This window comes from Phoca vitulina, unplaced genomic scaffold (genome assembly GCF_004348235.1).
Source record: "Phoca vitulina isolate PV1807 unplaced genomic scaffold, GSC_HSeal_1.0 scaffold122, whole genome shotgun sequence".
In the NCBI taxonomy this organism is placed as follows: Eukaryota; Metazoa; Chordata; class Mammalia; order Carnivora; family Phocidae; genus Phoca; species Phoca vitulina.
In genome coordinates, this window is record NW_022589825.1 from 716,828 (window position 1) to 736,810 (window position 19,983).

The 19,983-nt window shown below is 39.9% G+C and overlaps 1 protein-coding gene across 2 annotated transcripts; it reads left to right on the forward strand.

Moving 5' to 3' along the window:
• Nucleotides 1–13,449: 13,449 nt before the first annotated feature.
• LOC116628546 (transcription elongation factor A protein-like 4) lies at nucleotides 13,450–15,897 on the forward strand. 2 transcript variants are annotated; one of them, XM_032398931.1, is made up of 3 exons: nucleotides 13,450–13,601; nucleotides 14,186–14,255; nucleotides 14,595–15,897. In XM_032398931.1, the coding sequence occupies exon 3, from the start codon at nucleotides 14,622–14,624 to the stop codon at nucleotides 15,714–15,716; it is 1,095 nt and encodes a 364-aa protein (XP_032254822.1). In that variant the 5' UTR covers nucleotides 13,450–13,601; nucleotides 14,186–14,255; nucleotides 14,595–14,621; the 3' UTR covers nucleotides 15,717–15,897. The 2 variants fall into 2 exon arrangements, with proteins under 2 accessions (XP_032254822.1, XP_032254823.1); XM_032398932.1 differs by having other exon boundaries at nucleotides 13,490–13,601; nucleotides 14,600–15,897.
• The last annotated feature ends 4,086 nt before the right edge of the window (nucleotides 15,898–19,983 follow it).

Sequence of the window (19,983 nt, forward strand, 5' to 3'; positions counted from 1 at the left end):
ACCAGAACACATACCCTCCCCAGTGTCCATCACCCAGTCACCCCATCCCTCCCACCCCACCCCCCACTCCAGCAACCCTCAGTTTGTTTCCTGAGATTAAGAATTCCTCATATCAGTGAGGTCATATGATACATGTCTTTCTCTGTTTGACTTATTTCGCTCAGCATAATACCCTCCAGTTCCATCCACGTCGTTGCAAATGGCAAGATTTCATTTCTTTTGATGGCTGCATAATATTCCATTGTATATATATACCACCTCTTCTTTATCCATTCATCTGTCGATGGACATCTTGGCTCTTTCCACAGTTTGGCTATTGTGGACATTGCTGCTATAAACATCGGGGTGCACGTAGCCTTTCGGGTCCCTACTTTTGTATCTTTGGGGTAAATACCCAGTAGTGCAATTGCTGGATCATATGGTAGCTCTATTTTCAACTTTTTGAGGAACCTCCATACTGTTTTCCAGAGTGGCTGCACCAGCTTGCATTCCCACCAACAGTGTAGGAGGGTTCCCCTTTCTCCGCATCCCCGCCAACATCTGTCATTTCCTGACTTGTTAATTTTAGCCATTCTGACTGGTGTGAGGTGGTATCTCATTGAGGTTTTGATTTGGATTTCCCTGATGCCGAGCGATATTGAACACTTTTTCATGTGTCTGTTGGCCATTTGGATGTCTTCTTTGGAAAAATGTCTGTTCATGTCTTCTGCCCATTTCTTGATTGGATTCTTTGTTCTTTTGGTGTTGAGTTTGATGAGTTCTTTATAGATTTTGGATACTAGCCCTTTATCTGATATGTCATTTGCAAATATCTTCTCCCATTCTGTCAGTTGTCTTTTGGTTTTGTTGACTGTTTCCTTTGCTTTGCAAAAGCTTTTTATCTTGATGAAGTCCCAATAGTTCATTTTTGCCCTTGCTTCCCTTGCCTTTGGTGATGTTTCTAGGAAGAAGTTGCTGCGGCTGAGGTCGAAGAGGTTGCTGCCTACAACAATGTGAATGTTCTTAATGCCACTGAACTGTACACCAAAAAAATGGGTAAAATGTTAAATTTTATGTTATGTCTATTTTACCACAATAAAAAAATATCTAATGTGATAATTAGCATGAAAACTTTCAGCAAAGATAACTAAAGAAGGGCTACATAGTAAATTAGCATTCTTGCAGCAACTAAGTAAACAATAAAGTCAAATCTAATCAGGTCAGCCTTATTTTGTGATCAAGAATAATTTTTGAGATTATTGTTTATCAAAACTGGAGAGATGATAGGGAAAAATTGTTCTTCAAAGGAAAATTATATGTACACCATTCTGTGTTATTTGACTTTGATTCTATGGGAGTTATTTTATAACTGCCAGCTTTGGGCAACTTAGAGCAGTGGAAATAATTCCTGTCTACAAATATGCAAATGAACTTTGTCTTATGAGGCAGGGAAGGGACAGCCATCTCCTCTTGCAGAAAAAACACTGAAAAAGAGGCCAGTTATTTTCAGGTGATATGATTACACTGCAAATACCTGGAGCAGTTTTGGTTTCAGAGCACTTTAAGATTTAAAAATTATGGAGTTTAATTTTTTTTATGTGGGTCGTATCTGTCAAAATTTACTGTATTAAATATTAAAATGGAGAATTTTAATGTATTTATTTTGATTAATTTAAAACTTACAATAAAAAAACCATTATGTCATATAAAGCTAAATTGTAAATTAATATGAAAAATATATATCTCAAAAAAAAGTCATGAGAGGGGCATTTTATTTATTTTTATTTGTATATAGTTGACACACAATGATACATTAGTTTCAGGTGTACAACACAGTGATTCAACAACTCTATACTTTATGCTATGCTCACCACAAGTGTGCCTACCATCTGTCACCATATAATGCTATTATAAAACCATTAACTAAAAAAATAACAAACCATCAACTATATTCCCTATGCTGTACCTTTTATTCCCATGACTTATTCATTCTCAAACTATAAGTCTCTATCTCCCACTCCTCTTCACTCATTTTGCCATCCCCCTACCTCCTCCCCTCTGACAACCATCAGTTTGTTTTCTGTATTTATAGGTCTGATTCTGCTTTTTGTTTGCTTATTCATTTGTTTTGTTTTTTAGATTTCACATATAAGTGAAATCACATGGTATTCATCTTTCTCAGTCTGACTTATTTCTCTTTTTTTAAGATTTTATTTATTTATTTGACAGAGACACAGCGAGAGAGAGAACACAAGCAGGGGGAGTGGGAGAGGGAGAAGCAGGCTTCCTGCAGAGCAGGGAGCCCGATGCGGGGTTCAATCCCAGGACCCTGAGATCATGACCTGAGCCGAAGGCAGATGCTTAATTACTGAGCCAACCAGGCACCCCTCAGCCTGACTTATTTCACTTATCATAATACCTTCTAGGTCCATCCATGTTGTTACAAATGACAAAAATCTCATCCTTTTTTATGGCTAAGTAATATTCCACAGTATATATGCCAGATTTTCTTTATTCATTCATCTATCAAACCCACACTTATATGGTTAGTTAATCTATGACAAAAGAGGCAAAAATATACAATGGGGAAAAGACAGTCTCTTCAATAAATGCCACTGGGAAAACTGGACAGCTACATTCAAAAGAAAGAAACTGGACCACTTTCTTATACCACACACAAAAACTAAATTCAAAATGTATTACAGACCTAAATGTAAAATCTAAAACCATAAAACTCCTAGAAGAGAACATAGGCAGTAATTTCTTTGACATAAGCCATAGTAACATTACCCTAGATATGTCTCCTAAGGCAAGGAAAACAAAAGCAAAAATAAACTATTAGGACTATCTCAAAATAAAAAGTTTTTGCATAGTGAAGGAAACCATTGACAAAACAAAAAGGCAACCAACTGAATGGGAGAAGATATTTTCAAACAATATATCCAAGAAGGGGTTAATACCCAAAATATATAAAGAATTTATAAAAGTTAACAGCAAAAAAACAAATAATCCAATTTAAAGTGGGCAGAGGACCTGAATAGCTATTTTTCCAAAGACATACAGGTGGCCAATACACACATGAAAAGATGCTCAACATCACTCATCATCAGGGAAATGCAAATCAAAATCACAATGAGATATCACCTTACTCCATTCATAATGGCCAGAATTAAAAAGACAAGAAATATTAAGTGTTGTTGAGGATTTAAAGAAAATGTTTACAAATATATGTGCATATATCTGATAAGGGACTTGTATCTACAATATATAAAGAACACTTACAACTCAGTAATAAAGTGACAAATAACCAAATGAAATAATGGGCAAAGGTTCTGAATGCACATTTTTCCAAAGAAGATGTGCAAATGTCCACTAAGCACATGAAAAGATGTTCAACATCATTAGTCACTGGGAATGCAAATCAAAAACACAGTGAGGGGGCGCCTGGATGGCTCAGTCATTAAGTGTCTACCTTCCGCTCAGGTCATGATCTCAAGGTCCTGGGATACAGCCCCGCATCGGGCTCCCTGCTCCGCTGGGAGTCTGCTTCTCCCTCTCCCACTCCCACTCCTCCTGCTTGTGTTCCCTCTCTCGCTATGTCTCTCTCTGTCAAATAAATAAATAAAATCTTTAAAAAAAATAAAACACAGTGAGATAGCACTTCACACCCACTAGGATGGTTACAATCAAAAGCAGAGGCAATAGCAAAGTGTTATTGAAGATGAAGAGAAAGTGAGACTCTCCTTTGTTGCTGATGGGAAAGTAAAATCGTGCAGCCGTTTTGTAAACCAGTCTGACAGTTCCTCAAAAGGTTAAACATAGGGTTAACATGTAACCCGCCAATTCCTTCTGAAATATAGACCTAAGAGAAATGAAAATCTATGTCCACATAAAATCTTATAAAAGAATGGTTATAACAGCATTGTTTATAATATCCAAAAAAGTGGAGAGAAACCCAAATGGCCATCAACTGATGAATGGAAAAACAAATGTGGTATAAATTAAATATTATTCAGCAATAAAAATGAATGAAGTACTGGGGTGCCTGGGTGGCTCAGTCAGTTAAGCGTCTGACTCTTGGTTTCAGCTCAGGTCATGATCTCAGCATCCTGAGATCAGGCCCCGCCTTGGGCTCCGTGCTCAGCACAGACTCTGCTTGTCCCTCTCCTTCTGCTCCTCCCCCCCACCGCCCCCCTCGTAAATAAATAAAATCTTTTAAAAAATGAATGGGGGGGCGCCTGGGTGGCTCAGTCATTAAGCGGCTGCCTTTGGCTCAGGTCATGATCCCGGGGTCCTGGAATCGAGCCCCACATCGGGCTCCCTGCTCCGCAGGAAGCCTGCTTGTCCCTCTCCCACTCCCCCTGCTTGTGTTCCCTCTCTCGCTGTCTCTCTCTGTCAAATAAATAAATAAAATCTTTTAAAAAAATGGATGGAGTACTGATACATGCTGCAGCATGGATGAAGCTGAAGATATTATGCAAGTGAAAGGAGCCAGTCAGAAGACACTACATATTGTATGATTCCATTCTTACAAAATGTCCGGAACAGGCAAATCCATAGAGACATAAAACAGAAATAGCGGGTGCCCATAGTTGGGGAGATGAGGAGAATAGGGAGTGATGTCTCCATTGCTGTGTTTGAAGGACTCCTGCCCACCTCAGGGACCTCCTTCTGTCCATGGCTACAGGGGGAAAGACAAACTTCAGGTAGATTCAGCGGCAGGCTTGCAGGGGGAGCAAGTCTTTCTGTACCTGGAGTAATAAGCCCCTCCTCGGATGCTCACACTGAGCACCCTTCAGGCAAGTCGCTTCATCTTCCATCACCCCTGGGCTGGTGCTGATCCACAAACTGTTACCCTCCCACAACAGCATAAACACAGAAATTGGAAGAAACATTTACAAACCTCGACAGCGATCTGACAGAGTGGCTTTATGGCTGCTGAATTTAAGAATAAACAGGTTGAGCTCATTAAAAAAAACTCGGAGGTGCTTCCCTCTCAATCTCCCAGGTGGAATAACCAAGGAAGACACGTATTGGCTCATCTTGAGACACCTCCTCACGTATAGGGCCAATGGCTGTGGCTCAGAGGCTGCAGGTCCATCAGAGGCTGATTCAGAAGCGTGGGGCTGCACTAATCGGATGCTCCACAATACCCATAGGGTTGTAAGTAACTAAGTTCTGACCTTTCAAGAACAAAAGGTTATAGCCTGAAAAGAACAAAGTCAGATAAATCTGAATGAGTTAAGAGTAGCAGCCTCAGTTGGGAGGGGTCCTGAATACTTGTTGTTTCTTGAACTTTTGGATTTAGATATTTCTGTACTGAGTTTGGGTCCTTGCTTATGCTTTTCAAAGAATTTCACAATATGAATAGCATTGAAAAAGTTTGATTTGTGTATGTCTGTCCTATTACTGCTATTTCCCCCGTGTTGTTGCTTATACTTTGTTAGTGAAGCAGTAGCCATCCCCTTACTTCATCTCAGTAACCACAGCATTACACCATGATTGCTCACTAGGTTCCTTTTTCCTCAATCACCAGTGAAGGGACTAATCAGATGTATTCAATTCCCACTCTGGTCTTCAACATCAAACTTCATCTTCCTTTCTCTTTCCCAGATTTCATATGTGGCTCTCACACTTTCACTCCGAGTGTCCCATCCACAGCCCAATTATGGTGCATTTTAATGTTGTTCTCCTAGTGCTCCCATTTGAAATCTGAAATTACAAATGCAAAACATCCATAGCGGGCACACACACACACACACACACACACATGCACCCTCCCCCCCACACACACATATCCTAATGGATTCAAGTTCTTAAAATGACTTTTTACATAATACAATGTGTATGAGACCAATATGTCCAGATAACTTTGAAGAACATCTGTATGTCATATTGACAAACATGGGCATTTTAAAGCAGCAGTAATTAGTATGATAGAAATTAAATGACTTAGTAAAATGCAGTTCTGTTTTTCTTTTTTTAAAGGTTTCAGTTATTTGAGAGAGAGACAGAGATAACGAGAGAGAGCACGGGGAGGAGAGAGAGAGAAGCAGGCTCCCCGCTGAGCAGGGAGCCCGATGCAGGACCCTATCCCAAGACTCTGGGATCATGATCTGAGCCAAAGGCAGATGCTTAGCCGACTAAACCACCCAGGCACCCCAAGTTCTATTTTTGTATGGTCTACAGTTCTTTCTCTGAAAAGGCTATCTTTGTGTGTGTGTGTGTGTGTGTGTGTGTGTGTTCACTGGAGCAATGTTAATAGTGAAAGTATGGAACATTTTTAATGTTAATCAATGGGGGTTTGATTAAATAAAATGTGATAAACCTAAAGAATAGAATCATATGCAACAATTGAAATGCATAGGTAGTTCTATGTATACTGACATGGGAATGTGCTGAAGATATACTTTTTTTTTTCCTATAAATACTTCTTAATTTATTTTTAAAATATTGTGCTGTTAACCCTTTTACATGGCAACAAGCTATGTGAAAAGTACAAAACTTTTTGCCAAATGTAATATTGAGAGTGCTTTTGACATAGTTCACTGGTTTATCAGCTGGATCAGTATATACTGTGCAACGGGCAAGGCTGGAATCCATGAACCAAGCTGCAAAGATCTCAAGCTAAATAAGGCGGAAAGATTTTAGAGAAACAAAAGAAGGAAATTCTTTCCTATCCAATGTATACTCTTCAGACTAATGCACTCATTCTATCAAGCCTTCTAAACTATTACAGTAGTGGCGGTGAGGATCACAAGGTTTACATCTAGCACAAGCGTAGCGAGCTGCCAATTGCGGAGCCGAGAGCACACGCGCACAGTGAACTGTGTGAGCTGAAGATACACTTTTAAGTGGAAGAATCAAGTAGTCGAACAATATATATGGTATAATTCCATTAAATATAGAAATTGTGTGTATGAAATAAACATAGAAAAATTTAATACATAGCATACAGATCTACTTTCTACATTATATATGTTTATATTTTTCTGAAAAATTTTTAAAAGATTTATTTATTTATTTTAGAGAGAGTGCACAAGCAGGGGGAGGGGCAGAGCGAGAGGGGAAGCAGACTCCTCACTGAGCACTAAGCCCCACACAGGGCTCAACCTTAGGACCCCGAGATCATGACCTGAGCTGAAATCAAGAGTCAGATACTTAACTGACTGAGCCACCCAGGTGCCCCTGAAATTTTTATAATTAACAACATAGTTAAATTTTAGCTATGTGTATTAAGAAACCTTAAATTATTCATAACTTTTGATCTGCCAATTCAATTTCTTAGACTAAATCCAAAGATGGGGTGCCTGGTTGGCTGAGTTGGTAGAACATGCAACTCTTGATCTGTTGGTAATGAGTTCAAGCCCCAAATTAGGTGTAGAGTTTATTTTATTTTATTTTATTTTATTTTTTAAAGTTTACTTTTAAAAAAAGAGTAAATCCAAAGAAAATGACCAGAGAAATGCACCAATATATAAATACAAAAACATCCCTAATAGAGAAAAAAATTATGTGAGCTTAATTCAATCTGTTGAATAGAAAATCTATATAATAAAATACTTTGAAATCATCAAAATTATGACAGATTTTTTATAACAGCTTTGATTCTCATAGCATATAATTCATCCATTTAGAGTGCATAATTCAATGGTTTTTAGTTATTCACAGAGTTGTGCCACTATCACCACGATCTATCTTAGAACATTTTCATCACCCCAGAAAAAAACTATATTCATTAGCAGTCACTACTCATTTTCCCCTAACTTCCTCCAGCCAAGCCCTAAGCAAATATTAATCTTTCTCTCACTAAGAATATGCCTAGTCTAGATGTTTCATATTAATGGAATCATACCATATGTCATCTTTTTTTTTTTTTTTTTTAGTGTGGAGTGTCTGGGAGGTTATAATTATCTATCTATCTATCTATCTATCTCCAGTATAATTAATGTACAGTGTTATATTAGTTTCAGACGTACAATATAGTGATTAAACAATTCTATACATTACTCGGTGCTCATCATGATAAGGTATTCTTTCTTAATCTCCTTCACCTCTGCCCCCACCTACTTCCCCTCTGGTAACCACCAGTTTGTTCTATATATTTAAGAGTCTAGAGGCGCCTGGGTGGCTCAGTCAGTTAAGTGTCTGCCTTCCACTCAGGTCATGATCCCAGGGTCCTGGGACCAAGCCCGGCGTCAGGTTCCCTGCTTAGCAGGGAATTCTGCTTCTCCTCCTCCCTTTGTCCCAGCTCATGTGCTCTCTCTCTCGCTCACTCTCTCTCTCTTGCATAAATAAATAAAAAATCTTTAAAAAGAGTCTGGGTTTTTTGTTTGTTTGTTTGTCTCTTTTTTTCTTTGTTCATTTGCTTTGTTTCTTAAATTCCACATATGAGTGAAATCACCATATGTAGTCTTTTGTGACTGGGTTCTTTCACTGTTTTCTACAGTGCTTGCACCATTTGACATTTCCACCATCAGTGTGTGATGGTTCCAATTTCTCTACATATTTGTCAACACCTGCTATTATCTGTCTTTCTGTGAGTATGAAGTGTTAGTCATTGTGGTTTTGATTTGCATTTCCGTGATGGCTAATGACGTTGAACACATCGTGCTTATTGGCCATATTTATATTTTCTTTGCATAAATATCTATTCAGATCCTTTGCTCATTTCAAAATTGAGTTGATGGGCACTTAGGATGTTTCCATATCTTGGCTATTGTAAATAATGCTGTGATAAACAAGTGAGTGCAGATATCTCTTTAATATCCTGTTTTCATTTTCCTTTTTTTTCCTAAGATTTTATTTATTTATTTGATGGAGAGAGACACAGCGAAAGAGGGAACACAAGCAGGGGGAGTGGGGGAGGGAGAAGCAGGCTTCCCCGCGGAGCAGGGAGCCAGACATGGGGCTCAATCCCAGGATGCTGGGATCATGACCTGAGCTGAAGGCAGCCGCTTAACGACTGAGCCACCCAGGCGCCCCCTGTTTTCATTTTCTTTAGGTATATACCCAGAAGTAGAATTGCTGGATCATATGCTAGATCTATTTTTAACTTTTTAGAAAATATTTGAGGAACTACCACATTGTTTTCCATAGTGGCTGAACTGATTTACATTTTCATCAACAGTGCACAAGTCTTTTCTTTTCTCCACATCTTCACCAACACTTATCTCTTGTCTTCCTGATGATAGCCATTCTAACAGGTGTGAGGGAATATCTCACTATGGTTTTGATTTGCATTTCCCTGATGGTTAGTGATGCTGAGCATCTTTTCATGTATCTGTTGGCCATTTGGACAGTTGTGAAAATGTCTACTTAGTTCCTCTGTCCATTTTTAAATAAGATTGTTTGAGTTTCTTTGTTTTTGAATTGTATGAGATCTTTATATATTTTGGATATTAACCCCTTATCTGATGGATGGCTTGTGAATATTTTTTCTCATTCTGTAGGCTATTTTTTCTTTTTGTTGTTTTTTTCTTTTTCTGTGCAGAAAATGAATGGGATAAAGAAGATGTGGTATATTTATACAATGGAATATTATTCAGCCATGAGAAAGAAGGACATCCTGCCATTTGTGACAACATGGATAGATCTTGAGGACATTATGCCAAGTAAGACAAGTCAGACAAAGACAAATATTGTACAATATCACTTATATGTGGAATCTAAGACAGCCAAACTTGCAAAAATAGAGAGTAAAATAGTGCTTACTAGGGGCTGGGGGGTGAGAGGATAGGACAGATATTGTCTAAGGTTATAAACTTACAATGAATAGTAATTAAGTCCTAGAGATCTAATGCACAGTACAGTGAATATAGACAACAATATTAGATTATAATCACTAAACTTACTAAGAGACTAGATTGTAATTATTCCAACCACTAATAAGAAATGATAATTATGTTACATGATACAGGTGCTAATTATCGCCACAGTGGCAACCACATTATAATATATACTTTACTAAATCAACGTGTTGTACACCTTAAATTTCAGTGATGTTATAGGTCAAATATATTTCAATTTTAAAAAGCCTCAAAATCCCCAAAGTAAAATTGGGTTATCTGTTTTCTTATCGGGTTGCAACAGATCTTTATATATTCTAGATATAAGTCCCTTATCAGATACATTACTTTCGAAATTGTCTTCCATTCTGTGGGTTGTCTTTTCACTTTCTTGATGTTGTCCTTTGAATTACAAAAATTTTTCATTTTGATAGAGTCCCATTTATTTATATTTCTTTTGTTGTTTGAGATTTTGGTGTTATATCTAAGAGACCATTGCCTAATCCAAGGTCATGAAGAATTACATCTCTATTTTCTTCTAAGAGTTTAATAGTTTCAGTTTTTACATGTAGGACTTTGATTTATTTTATTTTTTTAATTTTAATTTTTTAAAGATTTTATTTATTTATTTGACATAGAAAGAGACAGTGAGAGAGGGAACACAAGCAGGGGGAGTGGGAGAGGGAGAAGCAGGCCTCCCGCCAAGCAGGGAGCCCGATGTGGGGCTCGATCCCAGGACCCTGAGATCATGACCCAAGCCGAAGGCAGTCGCTTAAACAACTGACCCACCCAGGTGCCCCTTATTTTATTTTTTTAAGTAAGCTGTGCGCCCAAAGTGGGGCTTGAACTCAGGACCCTGAGATAAAGAGTCGCATGTTTTACTGACTGAGACAGCCAGGTGCCCCCAGGACTTTGATTTATTTTTGAGTTAAGTTTTGTATATGGTGTGAAGGGGAGGTCCAAATTCATTTCTGCATGTAGATATCTAGTTGTCTCAGCACCATTTGTTGAAAAGACCATTCTTTCACCATCGAATTTTCTTTGGACTCTGGTTGACAATCCATGTCTGTAAATGTGAAGGTTTATGTCTGGATTCTAAATTCTATTTCATTGATTTATATGTCCTTATGCCAGTACCACCTTATCTCAATTCCTATAGTTTTATAGTGTTTTAAAATCTGGAAGTGTGAGGCCTCCAACTTTGCCCTTCTTTTTCAAGATTGTTTTGTCTATTCTGGGTTTGTTGCATTTCCATGTGAATTTTGGGATCAGCTTGTAAATTTCTGCAAGCAAGGCAGCTGAGATCTTGACAGAGATTGTGTTGAATCTGTAGATCAATTTGGGAATCTTTATATTAGGTCTTCCAATCTATGAACATAAGATGTCTTTCCATTTATTTTTTAATTTCTTTGAACAGTATTTTATAGTTTTCAGTGTACAAATCTTAGACTTTTTAATAAATTTATTTCTAAGTGTTTTGTTGTTTTTGATGCTATTTTAAATGGAAATGTTTTCTTACTTTCCATTTTAAATCATTCACTGCTAGCATATAGAAATATAATTGATTTTTATATATTGATCTGAACTCATTTATTAGTTCTCATAGTTCTTTAGTGGACTTCTTGGGATTTTCTACATACAAGGTCTTGCCATCTGCAAATAAAGGAAGTTTTATTTCTTTCCTTACAATCTGGATGCCTTTTATTTCATTGTACTGGCCTATAAGAACTTGATAGTATGTCAGAAAATAAGGATCTTCATTTTTCTTTAACTATTTAATTATACAAATATAATTTCCATAATAACCTATTTTTCACTACTGACCAGAGATGGATTCTTATCACATACTAAAAACCTTTATACTTGGGTATATTAGTGGGATCTCTGTGTTTTATTCCTCCTGCTATGCTTATTCCAATATCACACTGAGTTAAGCTTATAGCTTTATAAATCATTCTGCTTCTTTGAAGTGTGAGTTCCTTTATCAGGTATAAATGAATTCTGCAGCAGGTAAGATAAAGTAGCTAACACAGTTCCTGGCACATAGGTGGCATTCTCTAGAGGTCAATACCACATCCTGTGGTTATCCTTTGTGTCCCAACACCCATAGTAATTGGGGATTATAAATAGTTAATAATTTCTACTGTGTATTTAGAACCCAACATTTTAATTATTTTTTTAACCAAATGTAAACAAATGTATTAATAAGATTATGTAACTAAATTTGTACTGATAGACAATTGTGATATTCCATTTTTTTCATTGTAAACAAAGCCTACATAATTAATACTGTAGCCCTAGTTCCAGCAAAGAATAAATGCATAATAAACAGCTATTATGGGAATTTTTATAATACAAAGCATTTTTTAAAACATAAGATTATATTTTAGCACATCATTAATTCTCTCCATGGGTAAATATTAGAAGTGGAATTACTGAACCAAAATATCAAACATTTTTATTTTAAAACAATTTACCAGCTTACTTTTCAGAACACTTTTTTACCGTCCCACTCACCAAGAACAGGGAAGAGTGCATGTGTCCCCAATCCCTTAAGAAATTGGTACACATTTTCAGGTAGTCAAATCTATCAACGTTTTCCTTAATTGTTCATGTCTTTGTTATTATATTTTTAAAGGCCTTCCACACAAAAAACTTACAACAGAGACTACTTATTCAGAACTTGTTATAACAAGGGAGTCGGCCACCATTACTTGTGTTTGGCAGAGACTGAAAGTCTCTGGGGAGTGGAAAAGCTTTAGCTCGAACCAAAGAGAAGACTTTAAGTATTCTCTAACTGGAAGTTGTTGGCGTGGGGAAGCTGGAAGCAGGCTAGCTAAAAGCAGGCCATCTTATATGATTGGTTTGGAGAGGATATTTGGATTTCTCTTGCGGGGGGGGGGGGGAGGCAAAAATAGCAAGGTTGGCAGTCATTGATCAAGTCCTGAAGATTGCTTCAGAGGCTATGGTTTGGTTTCCTGGCCTGCTTGCTGCAGAGGTTGTGGGTCCCAGTTCTATTGTCATGTATGGTCAGGTCATTGTCCGTTGTATATTTAGTCTCTCCCTTATAAAAAAAATTAATTGTTCCTTTATTCTGCTTCAAATATAATTTTATTTTTAGATTTAAATAATTAGAAAATTTATGTTTGCGCATGTCAGGAAAAAGGAACAATTTTATCTCGAGGGGAACATTTTTCCTAATTTTTTCTAAAGTGTAATATTCTGGGGCACCTGGGTGGCTCAGTCCGTTAAGCCTCAGACTTGATTTTTGCTCAGGTCCTGATCTCAGGGTGGTGCGAAGGAGCCCTGCATGGGCTCGGAGCTCAACCGGGAGTCTGCTGGAGATTCTCTTTCCCTCTGCCCCTCCCTCCCCAAATAAATAAATACATCTTTAAAAATTTAAAATAAAAAATAAAGTGCAATATTCTATGTACCACATTAAAGTTCACAGTCATACGATTTCATTGGCTGGCTCTAGTTCTTTCAATGGAAATTAAGAGCAACACGGTCAAGACTCCTCCCCCGACCGCCCAACCCATTAAAAAAAGCCTCTGTGGTTTTTATTAAAATTATTCCTTTGACCACCTCAAGAAGAGAAAAAGGACAAAAGGGCCCAGAGAGGTGAGAGGGGAAGCGCTCCAGAGAGCAGTGGGGTGACTGGCAGTCGCCGGCCGGTGGGCGGGGCGGCGGGGGGAGGGGGGCGAGCTCGGGTGACGCGGCGCTCACGTGACCGCCGGGGCGCAGATGTGGGCACCACTCCGCGAGCCCGCCCTCTTCCCCTGCGGTCGGATCCGGAGCGGTCTGCGAGCTCCTAATTGCTCCAGGTTCTTTCAGGTAAGTGTGAGGGCCTTCGTCGCCGCCTGCGGAACCCTGGAATGGGGGGTGAGGCACGAACACGGAGAGGAAAAAGGGTGGGGATGGGGTCCGGGTTGAGGGAAGCTGGCCGGAGTGTAGATAGAGATGGCGGTGGGAAAATGGCTAAGGGGGAGCTAGCGACCAATCGGCGGAGGGGGGGGAAGAGCGGACACCCCTAGTGCCCGTGGCCCCTTTTCGCCTCACCTCCTTCTCGCTGCCCTCCGTCCATTTTGGAGCCGGAGCTGGTGAGCTGAGGGGCGCCCCACCGGTGAGACAGTGGAAATAAACCCCCTCTACCACTCCATGCGTAGAGAAAAAAAGTTGACCTCGAGGGTGGGGAGGCGAGTTGCCTCCGGGGGAGAAGGACACAAGAGATCCAAAATTAGTTTGGAAAACATCCTGGTCTGGCGCCCGAGGCGTGAAAAGAAATGGCGGCTGGGGTGCGGGGGGCGGAGGAGGTGGGGGAGGGAAACGTTGGATGAGGGGGGCCGGGATGCAGGAAAGGGGCCGAGTTGCTGTGCATCCACCCAAACGCGCAGCCTCTGTCTCCTGTCTGTCTGCAGGTCTGCGTGTCTGTTCTCAGCACTCTGCAAAGCTAGAAAAGGAGGAGGAATCTGTTCAGAATCCCTGCAGGTCAGTGAAGGAAGGGGGTCTCTGGACAGGGACCCAGAGGGGTGGCGAGTGTGGAGGGTACAGCACCCACAGAATATGGGGCGCCACTGCCCACCTCCTAACGCGTTTATACACATTCTGCCGTGCTGAGCAAACGTAGAGAAAATGGCAGGGCCTGTCAGAAATGGTTGGCTAACGTGTGTGAGGGGAGAGGGTGGGCAGAAAGCACACTTAAAGGCGGGCCAGGTCAGGGGAACCCTGACAAGGGGAGAGATGCCTGTACTATCCAGACTTGCATTCCACCCCCAAGCCCTCAGTTTCCCTTGTCTCCTCTTTGTCTCCTCTTCCTCCCCACCCCAGGACAGGAAAAGGAGGGGAGATCTCAACATGGAAAAACTCTGCAGTGAAAATGAAGGAATGACTGAGAATGAAGAAAAGATGGAATACAAAGAACAGTCACAGGATGCGGAAAAGCCAGAAGTAGCTTGTACTTTGGAAGACAAGGAAAAGTTAGAAAACGAGAGAATGACAGAAGATGAGGAAATACTAAAGGATAAAGAAAAGCCAGAGAGTATGACAAAGCCAAAAGATGGAAAGCCAGAGAGCGAGGGAAAGCCAGAGAGCGAGGGAAAGCCAGAGATGGAGGGAAAGCCAGGGATGGAGGGAAACCCAGAGATGGAGGGAAACCCAGGGATGGAGGGAAACCCAGGGATGGAGGGAAACCCAGGGATGGGGGGGAAGCCAGAAAGCGAGGGAAAACCAGTGATCGAGGGAAAGCCAGAGAGCGAGGGAAAGCCAGTGATCGAAGGAAAGCCAGTGATCGAGGGAAAGCCAGTGATCGAAGGAAAGCCAGAGAGCGAGGGAAAGCCAGTGATCGAGGGAAAGCCAGAGAGCGAGGGAAAGCCAGAGAGCGAGGGAAAGCCAGTGATCGAGGGAAAGCCAAAAGAAGAAGGAAAACCAGTAAGTGAGGGAAAGCCAAAAGAAGAGGGAAAACCAGTGAGCGAGGGAAAGCCAAAAGAAGAAGGAAAACCAGTGAGTGAGGGAAAGCCAAAAGAAGAAGGAAAACCAGTGAGTGAGGGAAAGCCAAAAGAAGAAAAATCAGAGAATGAGGGAAAGCCAGTGAATGAGGAAAAGCCAAAAGAAGAAAAGCCAGCCATCGAATCAAGGGTTGCAGGAAAGCGCCCAGCTGGGGATGATGTACCCAGGAAGGCCAAAAGAAAAACCAACAAGGGGCTGGCTCAGTGCCTCAAGGAATATAAGGAGGCCATACATGATATGCATTTGAGCAATGAGGAGATGATAAGAGAATTTGACGAGATGGCCAGGGTGGAGGACGAGGTGAAGAAAACCAGACAGAAATTGGGGGGGTTTATGTGGATGCAAAAAAGTTTACAGGACCCCTTCCACCCGAGGGGCCCAAGGGAACTCAGGGGTGGGTGCAGGGCCCCACAGAGGGGCTTTGAAGACATTCCTTTTGTGTAGTGCCCCTGGCAGGCATTTGCCCAGGCCCTGTGCTTTAACCTTATGCTGATACTTGCTTTAGCTATCACTCTGTTATCCAACTGCAGCCTTCGATGTTTCAGTAGCAGATTTTTGTCCTTTGCATGGGAAAATGTTTATGGCATATTGTAAAATTAAAAAGAAAAAAGTTTGGTGAACCATATATAGCATCAGTCCATTTTTGTAAAACTACAAAGGTATTTACCCTAGTGATCTATGTACAGAGGAAACTCTGAAAGCTATGTCCTGGTGATCTGTGGGTGATTTTTTTTTTCCTATTCTTTTTTGTTCCTTGTATATTTTCTCCTAAAAAACATAGATTACTTTCATCATGAAAACAGTATATACCAAGCGATCAAAATAACTGTTCAGATTGCTCATAAATGCAGTGGAGACACTGAAAATTCTTGGTCAGGATATAAAATGTTTCGTAAAACTTGTCTTTGAGACTGGAAGCTAGAAGACTCAACCTGGCCGATACTACAAATCTATTGCTGTAACAAACAGTCTTGTCATCTGTCGAATGGGGTAAACTTGCCTTCCAGGGTTGTGGAGAAGATCAGATGAGGAAATGAGTATGAGCTGTGTTGAGCTGTCTCCTACCCTTTGCCTTGCACTAGCAGAACCAGAATTCTGTTAGATGTTTGGGGGAGGTATGAGGTCTCACTTGTGTCCAGGAATAAGTCAGATAAAAGGTGGGTGCCACTCTCCCCTGGGTAATGCCATGTGTCTTGGGCACTGTGCCCGTTCTCAGGGGCTCTGTACCCTCCTGAAGCCCCCCCTGCTGCTGGTGGGCTGGAGACCATGATGGACTAAAGCAACACTGTCTCAACAGAAAGGTGGAGAATTCTTCTCTACCTACGGCAGAGTTACCCTAATTCAGGTGGGTAGTACCCAGTTGTCATTGGGCCTTGATATAAAGTTTTTAGAAAACACTCCTTTCCGGAATTTTTGTCAGTTTGTGTGTGGTTTTCCATACAACTATCTTCACTGGATTTTGATACTGGAGATTGAGCCAGAAAAATCTGAGTGGCCAGATGCTGTGCTATTCTCACCTGTTAATCTCTTGTCTGCTGACACTTTTTTCTTAGGAGGAATTGTCTCTCAGGAAGTTCCTGTTAAGCCCTGCCTTACCATTTCAACAGATCCATCTACCTATGTGATTCCCACCCCCCGCCCACCCCCCGCCCCAGCTCTTCATTAGTCTTTTATTTGCTTTTAGTGTTTTTTTTAATAAACTTTTATTTTAGGAGTTAATGACTTTCAGAATTATTGCAAAGCTAGTACAGTTTCTGTATACCCCATTCACAGTATCCTCTATTAACATCTTACATTAGTATGGTGCATTTGTCACAACCAATTTTGATAGATTATTATTTACCAAAGTACATATTAAATTCCCTCAGTTTTTCCCTAATGTCCTTTTTCTGTTCCAGGATCCTATCCAGGTTACCACCTTACATTTAGTCATCTTGTCTCCATAGGCTCCTCTTGGCTGTGACAGTTTCTCACTTTCCCTGTTTTTGACACTTTTGAGAAGTACTGGTCAGGTATTTTGTATAATGTCCCACAATTCAAGTTTGCTTGATTTTTTTCTTGTGGTTACACAGGCATTAAGTGCTTTTGGGAAGAGGACCAGATAGGTAAGTGCTATACTCACTACATTATATAAAGGGTACGTGTAAACAGGGTGCCTGGCTGGTTCAGTCCATGGAACATGTGATTCTTGATGTTGGGGTCATGAGTTCAAGGCCCACGTTGGGTGTCTAGTTTACTTTTTTAAAAAAGGGTACATACTATCAATATTACCACTGTTGTTAACTTTCATGACCTGGCTGAGGTAGTGTTTGTCAGGATTCACCATGGTAAAGTTACTCATTTCTCCCTTTCCATACTGTACTCTTTGGAAGAAAGTCACTATGCACAGCCCATACTTGAGAAGGAATGAGTGGGATGTTAGGTTCCACCTACTTGAGGGTATCAGTATGGACTCTTTAAGTTTTAATTTTAATTCCAATTAGTTACCATACAATGTTATATTAGTTCAGGTATACAACATAGTAATTCAACAATTCCATACATCACCCAGTGCTCATCATGACAAATGCACTCCTTGATCCCCCATCACCTATTTAACCCATCCCCACACCACCCTCCCCTCTGGTAACCATCAGATTGTTCTCTATAATTAAGAGTCTGTTTCTTGCTATGTCTCTCTCTCTCTCCTTTTTTTCCCTTTGGTTTCTTAAGTTCCAAATATGAGTGAAAGCATATGGTATTTGTCTTTCTCTAACTGACTGACTTCACTTAGCATTATACTTTGGTGCAAATGGCAAGATTTCATTCTTTTTTTATGGCTGAGGAATATTCCATTGTTCCTCAGAAAGTTAAAATATAACTACCTTACGATCCAGCAATCAATATTTTATACTTTGGATTATAATCTAATACTACTTCACATACTTTCATTGCTCTAATTGTTCCAACTTGGCCATTGCGAGCTCTTTCACTTGGCTCTTGTATTTATTTAACATACCTCCTCCCATCACTGTGTGTGTATGTGTGCAGGCATGCACGTGTATGTGTGTGTGTAACACTTTCTGGCACTACAAGATGGTGTAGTCTTGTATAGTTCCTGTCCAAGTCCTAGAATTTGCCATTTCTCCAAGGGGCCCTGGTACCTTTGGTTAGAGAATGGTATCAAAACCAAGATCTGGGTGCTAAGGGTACTCATTACTATTGGGGTATCATTGCTTCTAGGCCCTCACAGTTGACAGCAAGGAGATCTACTGATACATAATAACCCGTGCGTATATGTGCATGTTTATATATGTTTTCATCTTCAATTATTTTTATATATTTATTTATATAGAGACAAATTTTTGCCTTTAGTTTTATAGACTCCACTCCCAAAGTTACCCTATGTCAACACCTTATTCCTCCATCCCTTTCAGTGGGGTTGTTTCATATATTTGTAATACACTTAGATTCTTTAGGCGCATTCTGCATTTGGGGGAGTACTTTTTTTTTTTAAAAGATTTATTTATTTATTTGACAGAGACAGCGAGAGAGGGAACACAAGCAGGGGGAGTGGGAGAGGGAGAAGCAGGCTTCCTGCAGAGCAGGGAGCCCGATGCGGGGCTTGATCCCAGGAGCCAGGGATCATGACCCGAGCCGAAGGCAGACGCTTAACGACTGAGCCACCCAGGCGCCCCTGGGGAGTACTATTTTTTATGATATTTTTAAATTTCAAATTCCAGTTCATTGCTGGCATATAAGAAAGCAATTGACTTTTGTATATTAGCTTTACAGCCTTACAGATCTTGTAGCCAGGAAGTTTGTCAGTGCTGTGGCATTTCTACATAGACAATCATGTCATCTGCAAAGAGACAGTATTATTTCCTCCATTCCAATCTGTTTATGTTTTATTTCCTTTTTTTGTGTGTGTTATTGCACTAGCTAGGACTTCCAGGATGATGTTTAATAGGAGCAATGAGAAAAGAATACCTTGCCTTGTTCCTGATATTAGGATGAAGCGTCCTCCTCACCGTTAAGTATGTTGTTACAGGTTTCCTGTAGATATTCTTTATTAAATTGAGGTGTTCCTCTCTAATTCTATTTTGAGAACATTTATCATAAATGGGTGTTGGATTCTGTCATATACTTTTTCTGTATCAAGTGATAAGATCATATGATATATCTTATTTAGTCTGTTTATGTGGTGGATTACACTGATTTATTTTCAAATGTTAAATCAGCTTTGCATGCCTACAATAAATTCCACTTGTTAGGTGCATAATTTTTATACATTGTTGGATTCGATTTTGTGATACTTTGTTGAGGATTTTGTGTTTGTGTTCATGAGAGATACTGGTCTGTAGTTTTCCTTTCTTATAATGCCTTCTATCTGGTTTTGGAATTAGGGTAATATTGGCCTCAGAGAATAAATCAAACGTTCGCTCTACTTCTGTTTTATGGAAGGCATTGTGGAGAATTGGTATTATTTCTTACCCAAATGTGTGGTAGAATTCCCTAGTGATCTCTAAATGTTTACTGGTGATGCTTAAATGTTTGGTAGAATTTGGTCTTGGTGATTTCTATCTTTGGGAGGTTATGAATTATTGATTCAATTTCTTTAATAGATACAGGGCTATTTAGGTTATTGTTCTCTCCTTGTGTGAGTTTTAGTAGTTTGTATCATTGAAGGAGATTGGTTCATTGTATCTAAGTTATCAAATTTGTAGGCATA

Bases quoted from the DNA above. Each gene is read 5' to 3' on its own strand.
- LOC116628546 (XM_032398931.1), top strand. From the start codon at position 14,622: ATGGAAAAACTCTGCAGTGAAAATGAAGGAATGACTGAGAATGAAGAA.